The sequence below is a fragment of the Bufo bufo genome, chromosome 3 (genome assembly GCF_905171765.1).
Source record: "Bufo bufo chromosome 3, aBufBuf1.1, whole genome shotgun sequence".
Taxonomy (NCBI): Eukaryota; Metazoa; Chordata; class Amphibia; order Anura; family Bufonidae; genus Bufo; species Bufo bufo.
The window spans coordinates 627,052,677-627,077,115 of record NC_053391.1 but is presented as its reverse complement, the minus strand read 5'-3'; the positions used below and the strand labels follow the sequence as shown (position 1 = coordinate 627,077,115).

General features: G+C 44.2%; 1 protein-coding gene across 8 annotated transcripts in view; it reads left to right on the top strand.

Annotated features, from left to right (window-relative positions):
- The window catches only part of FRY (FRY microtubule binding protein), a 294,523-nt gene that overhangs the window by 244,230 nt on the left and 25,854 nt on the right, over positions 1–24,439 (top strand). For 4 of the 8 annotated variants that reach the window (XM_040426148.1, XM_040426146.1, XM_040426150.1 and 1 more), the window contains exons 47-54: positions 281–421; positions 1,948–2,127; positions 2,946–3,107; positions 3,680–3,754; positions 9,657–9,827; positions 13,827–13,835; positions 16,824–17,021; positions 17,879–18,040. In XM_040426148.1, coding sequence (XP_040282082.1) covers positions 281–421; positions 1,948–2,127; positions 2,946–3,107; positions 3,680–3,754; positions 9,657–9,827; positions 13,827–13,835; positions 16,824–17,021; positions 17,879–18,040 — 1,098 coding nt within the window. The remainder of the gene's footprint in view (positions 1–280; positions 422–1,947; positions 2,128–2,945; positions 3,108–3,679; positions 3,755–9,656; positions 9,828–13,826; positions 13,836–16,823; positions 17,022–17,878; positions 18,041–24,439) is intronic. The other 4 variants (XM_040426147.1, XM_040426149.1, XM_040426152.1 and 1 more) reach the window with 2 other exon arrangements.

Sequence of the window (24,439 nt, the reverse complement as noted above, 5' to 3'; positions counted from 1 at the left end):
GTACTGATGGGCTAATTTGAGGTCTGGGGGTACTGATGGGCTAATCTCAGGTCTGGGGGTACTGATGTGCTAATCTGAGGTCTGATTGGGGGTACTGATGGGCTAATCTGAGGTCTGATTGGGGGTACTGATGGGCTAATCTGAGGTTTTATAAGGCTCTGAGTGGGCTGATATGAGGTCTGATGAAAAATATTTTTTCTTATTTTTCTACTCTAAAATCTGGGGTGCGTCTTATAAAGCAAAAAATACGGTATATGTCCTCTTCATGTGTTCTCCCTAGTTACTAGAAAAAGGCCTTCCCAGCATGCAGCAGTCCCTTCTGCAGATTATCTACAGTCTTCTCAGCCACATGGATATGTCGTTGATTCCTGGGAAACAATTCAACATAGAAGTGCTGAAGACAATTGAAAAATATGTTCAGGTATGAATGACCATGGCAAATACTCAAGAGTGACTACATTAACGCTGATTTGATTCTTTAGAAACAATATGTGGCTTGTCCAGCTTCTTTTTCAGTGCACTTCCAGTCAGTACAGACAGGAGTAAATTGTGGTTTTTGGGGAGATGGCAGAAGACAGGCCAAGGACTTGCATATAACTTGCTCAAACTATTAGCTTAAAGGGGTTGTGCAAGAACGGGGGGGGGGGGGGGGTAGGGTTGGCTCCCTTGCTTTTAACTTCTGGTTTGACATTGACGCATGGCAGTCACCGGCCGCGCCTTTACCAGCTCCCCTTATGTCATGACAAATGGTCACATGATGCAAACCAGAGCCAGTGATTGGCTGCGGCAATGTCAAACCAGATGTTTACAGAGCAGGAGGCCAGCAGAGCATTTCATGTCGGGAGGGTAAGGAGCGGGGAGACAGTGCCAAGAAGCAAGTAGGTAAGCTTCCCTTTACAGGTCTGGCCAAGTGGAGGGGTTTCCCAAACTCAAGGACTGAAAGGGGTTGGCCACTGGCTACTGTTGGCCAATATGTATTTAAGATCACTATATGGCACTTACTAATATAGCCTTTGTTGATAGTCTGTGTGGTTTGCTGTATGCCACATCCCCTTGTTAGGCAAATCTTCTGTGCTGTCCGCATAGAGGTCCTGTCCATAAAATGGCCGCTGATGGAGGGTCATGTGACACATCAAATACACTGCACCTGTATTAAACTCCCAGCTGTACAAGTGCAGATGGCAGGTACAGTGTAATTGAATGGAGGAGACATCACAGGACCCTCCATCAGCAGCCATTTTGTGGACAGGACCCCTGTGTGGACAGCACAAAAGACTTATTGGCAAGGGGGCATACCTTATGAAATATAGAAAATGGTGCAGAATTTTAACAAAGACTATATTAAGTGCCATATAGTCATCTTACATACAGTACACATTTATCAGCATAACCAGAAAATGGCCAACCCTTCTAACCATTGATGAGCTATCTCTAGGTCACCAATATCAGATAGACAGGGGTCTGACACCCCCCACCAATTTCCTTCAGTGGGACCAGTGCTGCAATAACCAGCTCTGTTCACTACACAATGGATGAAACTGGGTAGTTATGGCCGCAAATAGGGGCTACTCCCGGACAACTGATTGGCATGAGTGTTGCATGTCAGAACCTCAATGATCAGATATTCTTGGCCTGTCTTTAGGACAGACAAGTGTATGATCTGATCCTTGACACCCAATCAATTCATCAGAATGGAGTAGCTCCACCATTGTTTATCCAGACACAGATCCATACAGATGTGTCTGTGCCCAGTACTTCAACCTATTCAAGCGAATGTTGTCACACTTCAGCCTCTACCTTGGCACTTCTATGCTGGTGTCCTGCTTGCCTCTGCCACGCTCATGCTGCCGGAATCAGTGGTCTTATCTTGCCCAGAGTAAATAAACCAGAGTATGCCATCAGACACCATGCACAGTTCAAACATCTATATTCTTTCCTGTCCATCAGAGTATTCATTGGAAGGAAGCTCTGAATATCTTGAAATTGGTTGTCTCAAGATCTGCCAGCCTGGTTTTACCAGCTTATCAACATGGAGATCTGACGAAGCTTGAAATCAGTCGACTGTGGACGAGCTCTTCTAAGGAACTTCCCGGGAAGACCCTTGACTTCCACTTTGATGTCTCTCAGGTATAACATGATTTTGTAATTCAATGTGTGGTTGCAAGTTGCATAAATAAAACTCAGACAATAGGAAGAATGTTCCATAAATGGGAAAATTTGACATTTCACTTCATATGACACTTGGCAAACCTGTCTTGAAGAAGAACCAAACCACAAGGGGGAGGTACTGCTCAGCAGGGGCAACAGTGCGGATGGGTTTCTAACAGTTTCTAGACCAGGCATCCTCAAACTGCGGCCCTCCAGCTGTTGCAAAACTACAACTCCCAGCATGCCCAAACAGCCTACAGGTATCAGCCTACAGCAGGGCATTGTGGGAGTTGTAGTTTTACAACAGCTGGAGGGCCGCAGTTTGAGGATGCCTGTTCTAGACCTTTGAATGAAGAGGCCAACCACTTTAAAGGGGTTGTACAGGAATTTATAAGTGATGGCCTATTTTCAGGATGGGTCATTAATGTCAGATTGGCTGAGTCTGACACCATACCATTTGAGAGTAGCTTCTTTGTGTAGTGGACTTTGATGGTTACTGCAGTGACGCCCACATTCAGTACTGTAGTAACTAGCTCCGGCCACTACCCAGTAGACATTGCTATGTTCCTCTGGAGCTACTCTAGAACAGATGATCGGCGTGGGTGTCGGGCCTCCGCTGATCAGACATTGAAGTGTAGATCTTCACTTGCAAAATCCTGAACAATCCCTTTTATCAATTTTATACATTTTACTTTGTTCTGTATCAATTGTAATGTTTTCAACCCAGTTAATGCTCTGTATAAAAAGCAAAGTAAATAACTGGTTATCTATAATGTAATATAATTTTCTCTTCTTAGACTCCAATTATAGGCAGAAGGTTTGATGACCTTCAAAGCTCTACTGGGCGAGACGGTAAATCTAGGGCCATGCCGGTTACACGGAGCACATCCTCCACCTCATCTGGATCCAATTCCAATGCCTTAGTCCCTGTTTGCTGGAAACGACCTCAGTCTTCTCAGGTAATGTCCATTATTTCTCTCACTAGGTTTCTCTTCGTGTTTTGTGGTTGGGATTAAAAGCTGGTGCATTGAAATGTAAGGAATGTGAGCAGTGAAGCAACAGATGTATTAGGCGGGCTGTGCAGAAATTCCCTCCTCCCTCCCACATGTCTGTGTTATTACACTCCTGGTGATGGCTATGCTTGAAATATGAGCCTCTTACTGTCAGTGGGAGAATTTGTTACTGATGCAGTTGTTCTGCTTTCCAAAGTGTATTAGACCAGAACAAACATTTCTTGTGTTGGCCGAGAAGGATCATTGATCCTCTGCGATGGCAGAAGAGAGTCCGCTCATGTTCTGGGGTCAGAAGTTTTTTTCTTGTTCCAGTTTGTAGACAATGCTTAACAATCACTTTAAGACACACCGGCTGCTGCATATCTGAGATCTGTGTGTGACTTATATTCCAGGCACCAATACCATGAGATATGTGAGAAGGTCGTTTTCATGTCGATGCATTGTTTTCTTGCCTTATTAGATAATATGTTTTATATTAACTTTTATACCTGTTTTGTTATGTTTATATCTTTCTCTAGAAGAAAACCCGAGAGAAGCTAGTGAACGTTCTCACTCTCTGTGGTCAAGAAGTTGGGCTCAGCAAAAACCCTTCTGTAAGTTTACATTTAAAACGAAATTCTTGAATATTATACTGTGAACTGTAATATGTGGCCATCAGGGACCCTAGTACAGATTGAGGTGGGTCCCAACATGTAACCAGAAACGGGGGCCGTCAGGATCATGACTTAGACTCAGGATGTGCGCTTAAAGGGTCACCCAGATTTTAACGTCAACCTCCCACTCTGCTACTTTGAGCCACAGGGTTATGCCAAATCTTCTCCCTTTAGCTACCTGACATGCCCTAAACTAGGTAGCACTGAAACCAAGTACTCTCTCTAGCATTCACACGGTAACTACATCAATATACATAACGCTTCTACTGAGGTTGTGAAATAATTTAGAGCTCAAGAAGTTTTAATATATAAAGGACAGTGCGTACAAAAAATACAGTTATCACAAGGTAAAAATACAAGGACATGCAAATCCAATGCAAAAAAATAACAGTTTGAAAATAAAAGGGATAAAAGAAACGGAACTTAATAAATTACAAGATGGAAGTCTGGTTGCCTGGGGGTCACAGAAAAATGGGCCAGTTCATCAAATGATTTGTCCCCCAAAGAAATGACCACTTGCTACAGAGACACATACACCTTAAGAAGGCCTGTAGCTGCCCCAACTAGCCCCCCTGCCTGTGATGTCAGGACTGAGGCTAGTATGTATGCTAATGGCCTTTTATGACCAAGTTTTATGAGGTCAGTTCTTGGCTCAGAATCTGTCCACTAACATAACCTTTTCTGTGGGCATCATAGCGACTTCATACCACTTTCATCCAACCCCTCATAATGTTCTGCACATGTGCATATCAAACATGGAGGTGTTTTAGACAGTACAAGGTGCATTCTTTAATTACCCCCTCTTCCAGAGCCCTGATTAAGGCTGAGTACACACGGGCGAGATTTCCGTGCGGGTGCAATGCGGGAGGTGAACGCATTGCACCCGCACTGAATCTGGACCCATTCATTTCTATGGGGCTGTGCACATGAGCGGTGATTTTCACGCCTTAACTTGTGCGTTGCGTGAAAATCGCAGCATGCTCTATATTGTGCGTTTATCACGCAACGCAGGCCCCATAGAAGTGAATGGGGCTGAGTGAAAATCGCAAGCATCCGCAATCAAGTGCGGATGCGGTGCGATTTTCACGCATGGTTGCTAAGATGACAGTCTATTCACTGTATTATTTTCCCTTATAACATGGTTATAAGGGAAAATAATAGCATTCTTTAATACAGAATGCTTAGTAGGTGGTCAATTGAGGGTTAAAAAATAAAAAATAATTAACTCACCTTCTCCTCTTGATCGCGTAGCTGCCGGTCACTTCTTCTTTAATCATGAGCTGCCAGCTAAAGGACCTGTGGTGACGTCATATCACATGGTCCAATCACATGATCCATCACCGCTCAGAATGCATCAGTTTGCCTCCGTTCAGCCTCCATTCCGCTCTGGAGGCGGACACCAAAACGCTGCTTGCAGCGTTTTGATGTCCGCCTGACGATGCGGAGCCAAACGGATCCGTCCTGACTTACAATGTAAGTCAATGGGGACGGATCCGTTTTCACTGACGCAATATGGTGCAATTGAAAACGGATCCGCCTCCCAGTAAGTCAAAACAGATCCGTTTGCATTATCATGAACAAAAAACATGGTAATGCAAACGGATCCGTTCTGCACAGATACAAGCGTTTGCATTATAGGTGCGGATCCGTCTGTGCAGATACAAGACGGATCCGCACCTAACGCAGGTGTGAAAGTAGACTTATTCAGTCCTCTGACTTCATTTCTTACTTCATAGTATAGCATTAAGAGAACACTTACTTTCCTGTTCCATCCACACGATCTTACCAGGTCCCATAACAAATTGTAGTAGCGGCCCCCTCGCCCCCTCCAAGTTTCCCTGTATGTGTGTCAGTCTTTTCTAGGCAACGCGGAAAGCAAAATGCAAAATGCAACTTCCCAGGTTTTTGACAAGTTTACATTGATTTTTAAGGCATGTTCACCCGTTATCATTTGTCATGGAATTTTGGCACGCTCTAAAATCCTACCAGTGGCTGCATGTTCTTTTTACAGAATTCTGCCTCCCCTTCATCCAAGGTAGTGCTAAAGACCGCGGAGTGGTGGCTTACATTGAAATGAATGGAAGGCATAAAAGACGTTGGATTTTGAAAAATTTAAGCGTGGCTGTCCGCACCAAAAGTCTGCAGAAAAAAACCTAGTGTGAACGGCCCCTTAAAAACGTACTGAGATATAATAAAAGAAAAATGTTGCCCTCCATCTTACACACCTTTTTCGACTTCTATGTTGGAAAAAGTGAAACAAGTGCTTCATAAATGGAGCTCATTCTGAAAACTGTATTTCAATCCAGTGGTATAAATAGTGCTAAATCTCCATACAGCTCTGACTGCAGCTTATCTTTGTGTATTAGACAACTGTCTGCCTGAAGCCACCACTAGGGGGAGCTCAGTGCATAGGAATGTATACAGTAAACATTAACTGCAGTGGAAGTTGCCATAATCTTTTTGCCCTAAGCTTCCCTTTTTCGCAGCTGCATGAAGATGTAATGTTTTCATGTCAGGAACAGAAAGAAGTCTTCAGGGCAGGGCTCTCTTCTCCTGGGTCCATAGCAGTCACATTTCCTTCCTCCATGGAAGTTATGCCACTGTATAGTACTGATTGAGGTGGGTCCCTACACATAAGAGATGGGGCGTATCTCTAAGAACTGCAGAGTTGGCAGTTGCACAATGGCCTTGTTGCCTTAAAGACACCCAAAGGCCATTCTGCCGTGTAAAAAGACGGTATTATAAATCTATCATGGAAAGTGGGCCCCTGTTTTGGTCCCAGGTGGACCTTTGACCCAGATGTGAGTGACACAGTACAGTTGTGGTTTGACAAGAGGCTCAGTCGCCGCCGCATTAACAAAACCAAGTGTTGATTGCGGCCGTTTTACATCAGTTTTTTTTTTAATGGGAAACCACATTACTATTTGTACAATCAACTTTGTCATATTTGAGCATTAACGTCACTGGGAAAACCGCACCAAAGTGTGAGGCTTCCACTACAGTATGGGAATAGATGGGTTAAAATTCTATTTAATAAAATGTAACCTCTGGCTGCTATAGTACAATACCGCCCCAGCCGCCCCTATAGAGCTAAAGGGTTCTCCGGGCTTTTAGTATTTATGACCTATCCTCAGTATAGGTCATCAATATCAGATCAGTGGAGGTCCGACACCAGGCACTCCCTCAGTTCAGCAGGGTGCGTCTACCTTCTCTCTTCCTGCTCTGCTGCTGCTTTGCCATAGACAGCAGCGGTGAACGGGAAGAGAAACGAAAGACGCGCCGTCTTCTCGTACAGCTGCACGGCAGGAGTGCCGGGTGTCCTGAGGATAGCTCATCAATATTAAAAGCCCGGAGAACCCCTTTATTACAGGTCCATAGTATAGAAGTGTCTGTGCAAAAGTTATTTTATTGAACAATACCCCATTTAATTACTATTAGGAATAATTGATCATGATACTGCACATTTTATAATATTTAATCCCTTCCCGCGTTTATACTATTGAAGGGACACTCTGGTACTGAGGAAGTGAGGAATACTTGGGATAGGTCTTCAGATTGGCGAGGGTCCGACTCCCGCCGCCCCCACTATTAGTTGTTTTGCAGCAGCTCCAGCAGCAGCAGTACACAACTTGCCAGAGCAGGTTATAGCAGAGTTACTCCCATTCCCTGCACGCTTTCCTTGTCTGTTTGAAGTACGTATTTGCCCTGAGAAAACCATTTTAGATGAACTTTTCTCAAGCTGTGTTGTGCCGTTCCTCTGTTATTCCTCCTGAATATTTAAGAATAAATTGACATTTGGGTGTTACCATTCCTCTTGTCAAACTGGTCAACTGATAGGACAGTGTGTGAGAGTGCCAGAGACACACCTCACCCAGTTGTTAGTTTGCTCATCAATTTCTTGGAGGGATAACAGAGGTACAACTCAGTGCAGAGTTCTAAGAAGACCAAAACTTGTTTTACTATGCAGAATGCAAGTATGTACTAAAATAAACGAAGAGAGCAGACAGGGCCCGCTTTAAAGGGGTTCTCTGGGAATATGGTATTGATGGCGTATTCTCAGCAGGATAAGTCATCAATATCAGATCTGCGGAGATCCAACTCCCAGGCTCCCCACCAATCAGTTTTTTGAAGAGGCTGCAGCTATCCATGAGCACTTAGGCCTCCTCCTAGGTTCATCGGTCACATGGCCATTGAAGTGAATGGGTCTGAGCTGCAATACCAACCACAACCACTATACAATGTACGGCGCTGTGCTTGGTAAGCCGTGGAGTGCGAACAGCGGCCTCTTCAAACAGCTGATCGGCAGTGGCTCTGTGAGTCGGACCACCGCCAGTCTGATATTGATGACCTATTCTAAGGATAGACCATCAATATCAAATTCCTGGATAACCCCTTTAAAGGTGTTTCCTGGTTTGCGTCAACACCCTTTGAAGGAATCATTTATGACGATAGCTGTCATTTTGCAATGTATTTATTTTACCTGTATTGCTCCTGTCTTCTGGGCTGTGGTCACGTGACCATGTCCATGCCACTCCTTATTTCCTCTTATGTTATGTCGATGGGCGTGTCAGTGATAGGGGAGTGTCTATGTAACTAGATGGGTGGGAGGAGCTATAAACTAGCTGGGCGTGACTAGGGGCGGTGCTGTAGCAGAGGAAGGAGATGTGCATCATGGGTTTGGTTGGATACAGGAACAGGAAGTGCCACATACAGGATGGAAAGAAACCAGAGTGATTGGTTTACATGGTGGAAACGGGTCAGGAGAGTCTAAATTCAAAAAAAGACATCGAGAAGATGTAAATGAGGTATACAACTAAGGGTACTTTCACACTAGCGTTATTCTTTTCCGGTATTGAGTTCTGTCCTAGGGCCTCAATACCGGAAAAAAAATGATCAGTTTTATCCTAATGCATTCTGAATGGAAAGCAATCCGTACAGTATGCATCAAGATGTCTTCAGTTCAGTCACTCTTACGGTATTTGGCAGGAGAAAATACCGCAGCATGCTACGGTATTTTCTCCGTCCGAAATTCCGGAACACTTGCTGGAATGCTGGATCCGGCATTATTTTCCATTGAAATGCATTAATGCTGGATCCGGCACCAAGTGCATGCGCAGACCTTTAAAAATGCAAAGAAAATTAAATACCGGATCCGTTTTTCCGGATGACACTGGAGAGACAGATTCGGTGTTTCAATGCATTTGTTAGACGGATCCGCATCCGTCTGCAGATGCTATCCGTTTGCACAGGGATTTCCGGATCCGGGAGGCAGTTCTGGCAACGGAACTGCATGCCGGATCTTCGCAACGCAAGTGTGAAAGTGCCCTAATCAATATACATATACAGTATACGATTAAACACTACAGTAATCTGGGAAAACCCCTTTAAGTTACAATTTATATACTGAAATGATTCAGAAATTCCTGAAACCTGATTCATTCCTGCATGTCGGTAGATCCCGTGCCTGGTCTGGTAATAAAACTCCGTAGAGATTGAGCTCCTCGTTCGTTGGCCTGAGCCCATCTGATGCTTATCATCCCTATAGCTTTCAGCCATTCTAAACATTTACACAATAGTAAGTACGCCGCTTGGAGGAAGCAAAGCCGTCTCGTTCCTCTTGGCCAAGTTCCTTCAGTCTGAAGTCGTCACTTTATCCAACTTCAATTTGAAGGCACCTGTCCAACATAAATAGCCAAAGTGCAACCTAAAAATAACAGGCAGAGGAATTGGGTGTGGACTGGAAACCCTTCCAATCGGGATGCTGGATGCCAGTGCTTGCTACACGGCCCGTGAAGGGAGCAGCCCGCCATTACCACTGTATCTTTATGTCCCTCCTCTACAGGTGATTTTTTCATCATGTGGTGAATTGGACTTGATCGATCACCAGACTAGCCTGGTGTCATCAGAGGATACCATAAGGGAACAGGAGATCATGGATGATACCAACAGCGAACAGCAGTTCCGGGTCTTCAGAGACTTTGACTTCCTGGATGTAGAGCTTGAGGATGGAGAGGTAAGGGTTAATTGGTCAATGCTTCGTCATAGTCATCCTCAGGGATTTACAGGTACATTATACTAGAATTGTCACTGCATTCACCTAATTCCTGTCTGCCCAAACCATCCACCCATGTAGGTCCATACATCACACCTACCTGCATCTAGACTGTTGGATTCCTGACCAGGTTAGAACTTGCCGAGACCGTATGCACCACATTATGGGGTCTGGACAATCCTTAAAGGGGTTGTCTCATCTCAGATATTGATGGCATATCTCTAGGATATACTATCCATGTCAAATAGGTGCTGGTTCCACCTCTGGGACCTGCTGCTATGTCCAGAATAAGGTCCTCCTAGTGAGGCGAGTAGCCGCGCATGTGCAGCCTCCCTCCCTGTGGAAGTTTCGAAAATTCTGGAGCACCGGCTCGGCTATTTCTGGCAGTACCATGGTGGTGACTGGCGCGGTGGGCGCTTGCACTCTCCATTCACCCTCAAAAACTAGCCAAGATCTGCTATTTTTGGAACTCTTATAACAACGAATGGATAGCACAGCGCGCATGCGCGGTATGCTCTCCTTCACTTTGAGGACCCTGTTCTAGAGATAGGAATGGGTTCCAGAGGTGGGACCTTCTCCTATCGGATATTGATTGCATATCATAGCCATATGGTGTCAATGTGTGAGATGAGCCAACCCCTTTAAAGATGTTGTCCCAGCTTATCACCTATCCACAGGATAAGGTGTCTGTGTCTGACCGCTGGGGCCACTGACGACCATGAGAATGGGAGCCCATGCAGAATGTTATGGCAGTCATGCATGCAACTCTATGGGACTGCTGGAGATGGCCGAGCCCTTGTACTTGGCTATCTCCAGCAGTCTCGTAGACTTTAATGGAGCGGCAGACACCAATACATGTCTGGTACTACATTGAAACAGGGAGCATGGTCCCCGTTTTTCGTGATTGATGGGGCTTCAGACCCCTGCCAGTCAGGCACTTATAGAGGGTAAGTGTCTAAATGGCACAAAACCTTTAAAGTGATAGTCCATTTTGGATAATCCCTTTGTGTTATAAAGGTCCCCTGTTAACATTCTGTTAGGGAACCTGGCAGGAGGTGCTCATTTGCCCTCTAGCGCCACCACAGTGCAAGTGTAGCATTACACAGTTGTGATTGAAAGGAGGGCATTTCTCAGAATTCCAGAGGAGTGTTGCCTTGGCTATAAGACTCCTCATGCCGTTTAGATGCTCTCCATAAGGAGATATATTTTTCCCACAAAAACGTTCTTTATGGCTGCTATTTGGATAAGCAATGATGATCTTTAAAGAGGCCCTGCCATGTCTCTTTTAGTAAACTATTATATTCCCTATAATATAATAATCCATAATCATTTATGCTTAGCACTCTGTGTTTTACTGTTCCTCTACTATTCCTCCTAGAAATGTATGAAAAACATTTGACAGGTGGGTGTTACCAATTGGGGGTTTGTCCCTGCACACTCTGACATCAGTGCTTTCAATCTGTTTAGGGACACATTAATTTGACAAGGAAAACATCCAGTTGTCATTTTAGTCATACATTTCTAATAGGAATAACAGAGGGATGGAACAACACAGAGTTATAAGAAAAGAGACTCTAGATTGGAGGCTCCAGAGGGTCAGGAGAGATCACCGATCATCTTTACCTCTTAAAGGGGTATTCCCATCTTAGACAATGTGGGCATATCGCTAGGATATGTCCCCATTGTCCGATAGGTGCGGGTCCCACCGCTGGGACCCGCACCTATATCGAGAATCGAGCGGGGAGTGCTGTGGCTGGAGGACCCCAGATTTCCCGGGGTCCGTCCACCACCAAGCGCTAATCCCCGCCTCTCCCATAGAAGTGAATGGGAGCGTACCGCGCATGCTCCCATTCATTTCTATGGGGCAGACGGCAATAGCCGAGCCAGCGCTCGGCTATTTTCGGTGGCCCCCTAGAAATGAATGGAGGGCGGCTGCGCTTGCGCAGTGCGCTCTCCTTCACTTTCGGGGCTCGGATCTCGATATAGATGCGGGTCCCAGCGGTGGGGCCCGCACCTATAAGACATTGGGGGTATATCCTAGCGATATGCCCCCATTGTCTGAGATGAGAAAACCCCTTTAATTTCCTCATTCAGTATTCTGAAGTAAATTTTTCTAAGCCAGGCAGCTGCAGCAACCGCTTGTACAGTATGGGTAGAAAACCGATTTCAGTGGCATAGGCCACATTCACACCTGCATCTCCAGCTCCGTTAGGATCCCAGCAAAAAATGAGACTAAATAGCACAGTCTGCTGTCTTTTGTTTGCCTGTCGAAACCTAATGAACACCATTATAGTAAATGGAGTTTGTTGAACGCCGACATGTGGTAAAACTCACATTTCCATTATTTTCATCTGTCTGGTCCTGTAACGGAGCAGGAATATGGGAATGGAAAGGACGTCAAGAGCATCTGTCAGCAGTTTTGTACCTATGACACTGGCTGACCTGTTACATGTGCGCTTGGCAGCTGAAGGCATCTGTGTTGGTCCCATGTTCATATGTGTCCGCATTGCTGAGAAAAATTATGTTTTATTGTATGCAAATGAGCCTCTAGGAGCAATGGGGGTGTTGTCATTACACCTAGAGGCTCTGCTCTCTCTGCAACTGCCGCCCCCTCTGTACTTTGACAGACAGGACCAGCCGGTAAAAACATCATAACCTCTGGTTTTGTCAATCCAAATGCAGAGGACACGGCAGTTGCAGAGAGAGCAGAGCCTCTAGGTGTAACGGCAACACCCCCGTTGCTCCTAGAGGATCATTTGCATATATTAAAACATCATTTTTCTCAGCAATGCGGGCACATATGAACATGGGACCAACACAGATGTCTTCAGCTGCCAAGTGCATATGTAACAGGTCAGCCAGTGTCATAGGTACAAACCTGCACAGAGTGGAGCCTGGGTGCTGACAGATGCCCTTTAAGGGTCAGAATAGGATAAGGGGTATCCCAGGAGTTTAGGAAATTGTTCAAGGGCGCCCTCAATTATCATGGTCAGGAATCACTGACACTACACAACAATATACCTACACCAAGTACAGTAATTCATTTGGTTTAGTTTTATGCTGTTGTCATTTTTATATGATTACGTTTGCATCGTTGTATACAGAAGTAGCAGAGCTGAATGTGTAGCTTAACTGCCTGGAGCCCCTGTTCTTGTGATCAGCGGGAACACCAGCAGTCGGACTCCCGCCAGTCAGACACTTTATCTAATCCTGTAGATAGGAGATAAGTCTTAAGGGGGCCACGAATGATGTAAAAAATTCAATCAGACATCTAGTACATGACAGTCTCTTTATAACAAAGCTAGAACCAGCCCTGTACCTCACATGGGTCCAGAGATCTCCTCATTCATTGCTCCAATTGCTTGACTAAATTTATTTTAAGCCGGCAGCTCAGGGGACGTGTCCTTTCTCAGGGGTGTGTCCTTTCTGCTGTAGCTCTTTTTTCCTCTTTATCTGCCACAGCTTCTAACAGAAAACATGGCTGGTGGCAGATGAAGATTAAAACGAAGCATGTGCGACCACCTCAGTGAGATGGATAAGAAATAAGGAAAAGAACAAACAGCAGGTGGCGCTATACAGATAGATTTTATCGAATCACTTAGTGACTATCCAAAATTTTGAATTGCATGCAATTACAATAGTATTCAGATACAGGCGCTGGTTTTAAAGAATATTTTTCATAGGACAGCCCCTTTAAGACCTCTAGAATAAGTCAGTCATACTAGCAGTCTTATGGGATCTTACCGAGCCGTGTCCTTTCACAAACTCAGCTCTGCTGCTGCCGTATATTAAATTGTACAGTCTTTTCATCTACGCCCTGTCTCAACGTTGTGTCTTCATCTAGCTAAATGCCATTTTATGTAACTGTGTATTACTGTGGTGAACCTATTCCATGGAGACTGAAAATGGTTTTTCTTCTCATTTTTTGTTTTGTTCTTATTTGTTGTGTCTGCTAACCAGGAGCTCCAGGTAAGATGATGTCCTTCTAACCATGAAAGTGTTAACATTCAGCCACCGTATGTGAGTTTCCTTCACAGAGCACATGGAAGCCTTAGCCCTGGTCCCGCTAGCTGTGGTTTAGGGGGCTGCATGACCCGTGCACCTAAAATACGATATCAGCCGCATGAAAGTATTTGCTGTGGTTTTGGCTCATTCAGATTCGGGGCGATTCTGTGTTGATATAGATGCAGGGAGGACCCGCACGTTCCTGACCGCTATGGACAGAGTGCTGGAGAACATGGACCAGCCTTTAGAAGAATCCCGTCCTGTAGACCTCACGCACACAACCGTATTTTTCATCTGTGTGCTCTCTGCATTTTTTGTGACCCATCCATTTCTATGGGGCCATGCACGTATTTGTATTTTTTGGCAGACACGTTTGGGCGTGCCGCAAGTTACAGAATGTGTCCTATTTTTGTCTGTACTGTGGACGAGAATAGTCGTTTCTATTAATGGGATCCATGGTTCGCAGGCCGAATTACTGGTACGGTCGTGTGCATGAGGCCTAATATAGATGAAAGGTGTGGGAACAGTAAAAAATAAAAATTCTGGGTAAAACCATTACTTGTTGCCCGTTTACACTGGCACGTGCTCCTAAAGAGCCCTGATAGATTAGATAGTCGATTGGCACTCATTGAGTTCCATTTACATAAAGCAATCATCGGTACTATATTTGATCGAGAGATCGCTAGTATGATTGGGTACATGTAGTTCCACTGCCGTCGGCAGCACATTCCTGTTGACATGATTCGATGTGATGCTGACCCCCGGTGGTTTCTATGTATGCTTAAAGCGAACCTCCCTATCCAAATGTTTGCATAGACACATAGCTGTGGTTCATCTGATTAATGCACTGTTTTTCTTTTCTTGATCCGAGACTCCATTTCCGAGTGACGATACTTTTTCTTAATACGTAAATGAGGCCTTTGGTGCAATGAGGGCTTCACTATTGCTCTTGCTGCACCTGAGCTTCACTCTTTTCTGTGGCCAGTCAGTGGTAAAGCAGCCAGGGAGGGGGTGACCACAGAGTGGAGCCTGGGTGCAACAAGAGCAATGGTCACACTTTCAGTGCACCAAAAGCTTAATTTGCATATTAAGAAAAAATATCATAACTCGGGAACGGAGCCTCAGATCAACAAAAGAAGTATTAATCAGGTGAACCACGGATATGTGTCCATGCCAACAGCTGGATAGGGAGGTCGCTTGTGACAGATTCCCTCTAAAGGCTATGTTTACACTGGGCAATGATGGGGAACAAGTGCTCAAAAGTGTGATCTTTCCCCCGATCATTAGCCCATGTAAATGTGTCTTTACTTGCAGATGAGACTAATGCAGGGCACATTATAAAATTTGGGCGGAAATTAAATGGGTTGTCCAAGGTAATTAAAATAAACTCAGACAAAATGAGGACCGGTGTACCGCTAAGGACAGTGTGTGGATGCAGCGGTCACATGCCATATACCTGGACGACAACACTGCAGTGTGTGAACAAGCAGTGGCAGGAGGACAGGACCGGCAGTGCAGAGAATGGTACCGGAGAAAGAAGTCATTATATCACTTTTTATTTTACACCATTCGGGGGCTTGTGTGAAATTTTTAATTATCTCGGACAACTTTTTATGTAAGAAAACCTTGACATTCTACAGCCCAACTGTTCTTGCCCTTGACCTCTTCTGTTGGGGGGCCCAGGTACACATTAGATGGTCAGTTGATGCCTTGAAAATATGTGGATTCAACCAACATTTAATGGGTAGAGCCAGTATTACTGTGAGCCTGATAAGCAGGGGTTAACTGGCCATAGACCCTACAGGCAAATTTCCTGGTGGGCCGATGGCCAAGGGTCCGACCGAGCCCTCCTCAGGTATGTAACAATCTGACACTCCCAGAGTTAATTAACGATGGGAACATCAGGTACTCCCCGGCCGTGTACCACAGGTGCCCTCCTCAATTCAGCTGTATCATCATTATCAGGACGGTGATACAGTTGAATACTGTGGCGGGCACAGGAACATATGGCTCCCTGCCCTGCTGTTCACCCTTGTAAGAAACAGGCCAGTAGCCTTGAAGCTTCTGAGGCAGTGTACAGATGACACAGGGATGCAGGCATCATGCTGGAAGAGGCCTGTGGCCCTCAATGCAGATGGTATGGCTGACCCTGCCTACTTTTGCTGGCCCTGCCTACTTGGGTTGCCCCACCTTGGTTGGGCCACTTTTAGGTTTTTTTCCAGGGCCACTTTAATTTGCCAGTCTGCCCCTGCTGGTAAGTAGACAAGAGGGTGGGGGCACCAAAGACTGCCTCTTTGGAGGATTGGGTTGGCTGGTATGGCAGCAGGCCCCTAACCAATAACATTGGCTTCTTGGATTGAGGTTCGGCCAATATGCCAGCCAGATATATGAAGGACCTTGGAAATTCTTGTTTGCTAGTCTTTTTTCAATTGGCTTTGTTTTATTTCCTGCATTTGTACAGCTTAGTAGAGGTTTCCTTCCAAGCAAAGAAAGTAATTAGTGTATTGTTGAGGGAGCGAGGCACAGGAAACTGTATCCCTGTAGTAAGCGGTGTCCCACCCTTCTTCTGCTACTCGCCCTGATTCTGTACCCAGCTCCTATGAATTTGACTCATGGCAAATATGTAATATTGGCCCAAGACAAGCTGTTGGAATACCCTGCCTATGTATTTGCTGATCTTCAGAAAGGGCATGGGCTTTGAAGAGTAGCCAAGGAAACATACTATTTGCATGACATCTCATTAAACACTTAGCCGTTGGGTGGGTCTGCATGGATGTCCTTTAAAGCAAGGAATGGAACGTGCAGATAAAACCCCCTTCCAGACGGCTGTGACACTGACGTCCTGCTGTAGAAAGAGACTTTATTGCTGAAGGTATTTTATTTAGTGTAGGCTTGTGTGAACGTACATGGACGTGCGGCTTTTTCATCAGCCTCTGACCTGTGTGATTTCAGGGAGAAAGCATGGATAATTTCAACTGGGGAGTTCGCAGACGTTCTCTCGACAGCCTGGATAAGTGCGATATGCAGCTCTTGGAGGAAAGCCAACTCTCCGGAAGCACACACAGCCTGAGCAAACTGAACCAGGACGATTCAGATGAATCCTCAGAAGAAGACCTCACCACAAGTCAAATCCTGGAATCCTCTGACTTGGTAAGTCCAGGGACTGGGTTACTGAAGAAGGCGCTCAGCTGCTACTGCTGGGCAGTCCGGACTGAATTCCTTTCATATCTGTGCTATGCTCCCCCTCCTTAGAGGGTCACTAGGTATAAAATTCAGATTTCAGTTTTCACTATGACACAGTTCTAGCAGATTTTGTTTGTTTTACAGGCTCTTTTAATACGAGGGCGGTAAATTTACGTAATTATAAACATTAACTTTGTGCTATTTTGTAAACTCATGTACTTTAATAGCATAAAAATTGATAAAATCTCATTACCACACTGGTTGTCCTGTGCAGGTATGATGCACTTGAAAAAGAATATTCTTATAGGGGTTGTCTGGTTTCAGGAGGAAACCGGACAACACATGCGATCTGCCTGCAATAGAGAATAGATGTTTACTCACTCTACATACAGATCCTGTTCCGGTCCCAGCAGGGCTCTGATTCCGTGGCTGCAGTGGTGGTCACGTCAACGTGTGATCACTGCAGCCAATCTCTGACCTCTTCGGTGCACTGCTGAGGCCATTGATTGGCTGCAACGTGCCTGTGACCTTCATTAACTGGGGCCCAGTTGCTTATTAGTTTACTCCAATGAAGATACAAGTTTAGTTTACTTAGTACGGTTAGATTTTTCTGTAATCTCTCAAAAGGGTTATAAAATGGTGTCCTAATAATTTGAGGCAGGTTAAAATAAAGCTAAGGTCTTGGGCCCATTGCCGTGTAACAGCTCTATATAGCAGTTAAGTTCCATGGAGCCGTAATAGGGTACACATAGACCCTGTGCAAATCAAAGACGCTCGTGGCTTGCCTACATACAACTCAAAATGTCTTTATTTTCTTCTCGTAGATCATAAACCTTTCTCCTTCAGAAGAGACAAATCACATGGAGTCTCCTTCCACATCATGCGACACCGCCTCTGCTGATCCCCATTCCCTTAACACAAGAACCTCTAGTTTTGATGCGTCTTTGCCTGAAATCACTAATCCACTCTTATCTGAGGATCCTAAGGTGATGGAGTTTTGGTAGAACTCAAATGTTGGCCATGGCTGATTGAATGCTTCTTCCATCAGATTTCTCAGTAACCTACCTAAAATCATAGCGGGAGACTAATATGCCAACTAATTGCTAAGGTGGAAGCTCCAGGAGATAATTCTGGTCCATTTTAGTGATTAGTCTAACCTTGGTGGCTAATAATGTTGATCTTGGCCTGTGCTAGGTCCTTTTCTTTGTGGCATCATATTTCACATGTTTACATTTTATTTTATTTATTAATTTTTAATCCTGGAGAGACGAGAGTAATGCAGAAGATGCCAAACGGTGTCTGGTGATGCATGCCAGTCTTTACAAACCTGTGAAGGAATATCTCCTTCATGGTCTCCATCCAGGGTCTGGCCTAAATGTGTAGGACAAAATCCATACTGTGAAATTCCACTTGAAAGGAATCTGAAATAGTGCAAATAATTTTGACATGCTCTTTTCTATTGTATATACTATCTACTTATTTGTACTAGCATATAGTTAATAATGGAGGATTGAAACACCTGCTAAGATGAATTAATTGCTAGGTTTCTATTGGTCATGGTTCAAGTTCATGACTTTACATTGAAGACGGTTAATTAACGTTAATGAAGGGGAACATGTTTCCTTGAAATGTTGATTACTACACAGGTTTTATTACTTTTAGTTATGTATTTAGCACTAACCTATACCATGGCACAAGTCTGTGTCCCCACAGCGGTTCATGGACTATATGATACCCTTTCTATAGAACCAAATTTTAAAGAATCTGATCAACCTGAAAAAAAATATTATTTTTAATATTGTTGCCCCCTTTCAAACTGGACCCCTGGCCAAATTCTACCCTCGGTCCTATATTATAGTGCCATTGGGATCAGGGCATTAGCTGTGGGGGAACAAAAGTAACAGGGACTCCCAAGAAACCTCTGCCTCATAAGAAGATCTCAGTTTTAAAAATGGCACCTGGTAGATTGGAGGCCCTGTCACAGTTATTTGCATTGGGGGCCCAGTAGCTTTTACAAGACGTCAATGTAAAAAAAAAAAAAAAATTAAATCAACTTTTGTCAAGACATGGAATGAATTCTGTAGTGTGATTTGATATTTTTACATTAATAGTACATGTGAAATATGAATGCGCACCGTGATTGATTCACGTCTGTGTTCTGCTTGTTCACACTATTCCGAATTCCAGCTGCCTAACATGTGCCGCTGATCCGGCTAACCGAATCCCTCTTCACATAGACCTTTAATTATTTTGCATGTTGGGCTATGAGATACACACAGTTAGCGGGCACTGGGCACAAAATGCTTTTTATGATGTGGGTTGCATGTCTTCTCCGTGATTTCTTTTCCTACGTGGGAGCCCATTGTGCACAATGCACATTTGAATGAATTCATGCCGTTTTGGCACACTATCAGAATATTAAATTCTGACCACAGTATTTTGCTAGATTTGCACACAAAAAACTGCTCTGTGCTGCTGTTTGAAGGCATTGGTGCATTGAAGACTCGGTTCTTTCATTTTAAAAGGTTGGTGAAAGTTGAACGATGTTTTTTTTTTTCTCCCCTGTCTATAAGCTATTTGCAAACTGCAGCGTACATACACATCAACACTTTATATCCCGCAGCAGGTCAAAAACATAGAAACAAGGGGACATTCATAGATTTTGCTGCAGTCACAAAATACGGGCTCTGTTTGTAATCTGGTATATTTGGCTTGAATGGGCAGGGGCTTATCATAATTTAAACATGTACTAAATGAGCATCTATATGATGGATTGGCACCTTTGGCATTTCAATTAAGAGTTTAAACTTGTTGTTACAGTATGTTCTAATTGCACCTCAAGACTTGCTACTTGTATAGCAAGTCTCTGAAAATTGGCACTCATTATTTAAAAATGGATGGAGTATAACGTGCCACCCATAAGGGCACCATACTTGGATTGCTACTACATCCAATGAGATATAGGGCATATGTGGATGAAATGTTCCACACTGGCATAGTTCATTGGCTGAAGGATAGATTTAGTATCCAAATGGACTGTTGGCATATATTTGACAATTTAACATTTGGATGCTGAAGGTGTTGAATGCAAAAAAGTATATGTTAAAGCAGGGGTGCAGAACCTGCGGCCCGAGGGCCCTTGATATCATTCTGTGCGGCCTCCAACCATCTTGTAACAGACATGTATGTCTATGTCTTGTGGCTGCTCACATGTATCTTTTATGTATTTTCCTATTAGATGGGAGTACTAGAAGTGTATCTAGACATTTATGATATATACTATATATATACTATATATATAGTGTTCAATATGCGATAAATATAGTATTTCAGTTGGTAATACCCCTTTAAGTTTTATTTTCGGCCCTTGGAATTGGTTCAGGCTGTCAATGTGGCCCCCAACCAGAAAAGGTTGTGCACCCCTTTGTTAAAGGCTACGGACACCTTTTGGCATAGAAAAAAAAGATTTTTACCTTGTGATTACCTTGCAAAAAAGTTTCAGACTGTAGTCTTCATTCAATTATTCATTTTCAGACCCCTTGCTCCTAGTTTCATGTCCCTCCTAATAATACATGCTGGATCTGTGATTCCAGGATGCTGCTGTCTTCACTAACTGTCATGTATCAGCACAGCGTCATTTCTGAATGGTTCCCCTTTCTACAGTCCAGGGATCTTTTCTCACTGATGATGAGGAGTGTGCAATTCCCCTTCTCCCTTCAAGACTCTGCAAACTTCCTCATGTGTGCTTTCCTCCTTGTTTACAGTCTGAGTGACCTGTCCCCCTCAATAATCTGGATGCTTTTGCCCACTCTGATCTACCTTGCACAACCTTCTCTGCTGCTATCTCTAAGGCTTATTGCACACAAACATGTGGGCCCCGTGGCCGTATTGCGGACCGCATTTGCTGTGCATTCCGCATCACGGATGCGGACCTGTTTTCTTCAATGCCTCCGCAAATCCTGAGATGCGGGACGGAACCCTACGGAAGCACTACGGAGTTAATGGGTCCGTGATCCGCTGCGGCTGTCCCACGGTGGGTGTTCGTGCATTGCGGCCCGCAATTTGCGGGCCGCAGCACGGCCACGGGCACACACGTTTGTGTGCAAGAGGCCTAACCCAGAGAAGGGAGGAGGAGCAGCGAGAGCTGATGGAGCCAGCAGCAGTGCTCCATCGAATCTTTGTCAGCTAGATGAAGGATTTACACACACTTTGCAGCAGCAATATGGTAGTAAATTTTAATGAAGACTACATTTAGTAAAAAGGTATCCATTGCCTTTAAAGGGTTTCTGTCACCAGAATTAACCCTATTAAACTGGCTGACATCAATTTTAACTTTGATATGCAAATTAGCCTCTAAGAGCCGGGGGGGGGCGTTGCTTCTGCTCCTAGAGGCTCGGTTCTCCCACCTCAAGTCATGCCCTGCCGTCCTTCTGCCAGCCCTGTGTGCTGGGACTGCCCAGGCGAGAGATTTATCCAGCACACAGGGCCGGCAGGAGAAGACGAATGCTGGCCCTGTCAATCAAGGACGGCAGGGGGTGACTTGAGGTGGGAGAACGGAGCCCCTAGGAGCAGGAGCAAGAGGCTAATTTGCATATCATCAAAGTTAAAATTGTGCATCCATAAGCATAAAAATAGTACAGTTAGGGTCTGCTGACATTAGCACATCGCTAATTTCAGCCGGTTTAATAGGGTTAATTCTGGTGACAGAAACCCTTTAAGGTCACACTTTTATAGAGTGACTGTACACTTTATTTTTAGGAAGAAAAGTAAAAAATGGATACATTAAACCTGAAATATCAGCTCATCTCCGTTTTAAAGTTTTTGTTATTTTAAAGTTCACTGTTTTGTTAGTTTATCATGGTTAGCCTCTCAAGCTGATTTACACCAGATTTATCAACTGTGACTTTTTTTTTTTTTTTATAAAACAAAATTGTCCCAGTCTTACTGTAGTAAAGGCATGGCATAGAAAGTAGAGTAACTGCTTAAGATGGAAGGTAATGGGTCTTGGGCGTCAGACCTATTGATTTACCGAATAACCCCTTTAAAGATGTACCAAATTTTTCAATCATGGTTCAACATTTGATAAATTTGACACAAATTATCGCAGACTCCTGTCAAACTGTAAAAATCTAGCACTATGTTTTAAACGTTGAGCTAATTGAAATGCCAAAGGTCAGTAAATTATGTACCAGCCCTGAAATCCAACAGGGCAATTTTCTCAGGTAGATTTAGTATAATGTAGTAAAAATGATTACTGGGCTGTTACTAGACATTTTCCTGATTTAACATTCATTTAAAAGTCTAACGTCCATCAAAAATAAAGTTAGGCCTCTTTCACACGGGCGTTGCGGGTGCGTTGCGGGAACATGCGCGATTTTTCCGCACGAGTGCAAAACCTTGTAATGCGTTTTGCACTCGCGTGAGAAAAATCTGCATGTTTGGTACCCAAACCCGAACTTCTTCACAGAAGTTCGGGTTTGGGTTAGGTGCTGGGTAGATTGTATTATTTTCCCTTATAACATGGTTATAAGGGAAAATAATAGCATTCATAATACAGAATGCTTAGTACAATAGCGCTGGAGGGGTTAAAAAAAAATTAAAAAAATGTAACTCACCTTAATCCACTTGATAGCGCAGCCCGGGTTCTCTTCTGTCTTCTTCTTTGCTGTGTGCAGGAAAAGGACCTGTGGTGATGTCACTCCGGTCATCACATGATCCATCACCATGGTAAAAGATCATGTGATGGACCATGTGATGACCGGAGTGACGTCACCACAGGTCCTTTTCCTGCACACGGCTAAAAAGAAGACAGAAGAGATGCGAGCAAGTGGATTAAGGGGAGTTACATTTTTTTATTTATTTTTTTAACCCCTCCAGCGCTATTGTACTATGCATTTTGTATTAAGAATGCTATTATTTTCCCTTATAACCATGTTATAAGGGAAAATAATAATGATCGGGATGGAGATAATGATCTCCTAGCAACCGTGCGTGAAAATCGCACCGCATCCGCACTTGCTTGCGATTTTCACGCAGCCCCATTCAGTTCTATGGGGCCTGCGTTGCGTGATAAACGCACAATATAGAACATGCTGCGATTTTCACGCAACGCATAAGTGATGCGTGAAAATCACCGTTCATGTGCACAGCCCCATAGAAATGAATGGGTCCGGATTCAGTGCGGGTGCAATGCGTTCACCTCACGCATTGCACCCGCGCGGAAAACTCGCCCGTGTGAAAGGGGCCTTAGGTGTCATCTCTAACCTTATAAAATCTTGCTTACTTGTGGATCAGTCACATACAAACACCATGGAGGTTCTCTGTGTCTACTTCCCCCAGAGCATAATGTTTCAAGACGTTACGATCCACCTTGTAATCTGTATAAAGAAATGTCTTTTGTGGACTCAAGGAATATTTCTTTATCCGGTAGAGAAGGCATATTTCTATACATATAACTGGGTGAATTATGACTACAGTACCAAGATGTCATGATTGAAGGAAGAACACTATGAGAACGCAATAGATTTCAGTAGAAAGATTTTGTCAGGTAAGGCTACTTTCACATCTGCGCTTTTCCGTTCCGGTATTGAGATCCGTAATACTGGAGGAAAACGCTTCTGTTCCGTCCCCATTCATTGTCAATGGGGACAAAACTGAACAGAACGGAGTGCACCAGAATGCATTCCGTTTTGTTTGATTGCGTTCCGGACAGAAAAACGATGCAAGCAACGTTTTCAAATGTGTCATGAGACGCAGAACAAGACTGATCCGGCATGAAACACAATGTAAGTCAATGGTGCCGGAACTGCTTTTGCGGACACACAAGAAAATGGATCCGGCGACCATAGACTTACAATGGCTGCCATGGCTATTTTAGAGAGAATACAACCGGATCTGTTTATAACGGACGCAGCCGGTTGCATTATCCGAATGGAAGCGTTTTTGCTGATCCATGATGGATCTAGCCAAAACACAGATTTGAAAGTAGACTTGGAGAAAATCTCAGACTTATTTTCCCATGTTTATGTCCCCCCTCCAAATTACAGAACACAGGAAACTACTTTTTAAAGGGAGTCAACTACTTTACGCATATTAGATTGCCGTCACTGTCCAGTAGGTGATATAAACGGTTAACAAATCGTACCTTTTGTTCCATTTTATGTGTATCTGATGTTCAAAAAACGAAGTTTGATCATATATGCTGATGAGTTTGCAAGTGCCCAGGGGCGTTTCGCATTGCTGCAAGTGCCCATGCCCTCTGGAGTCTGTCATTGACAGCTCCTCCTATGTCTCACTGCAAGATCCGGGGCCAGCTCACTTTAACGCCAGACCCAGTCATGCACCGTACTGTACCCACTGTGGGCAGCTGACTGTGCCTGCCTGGG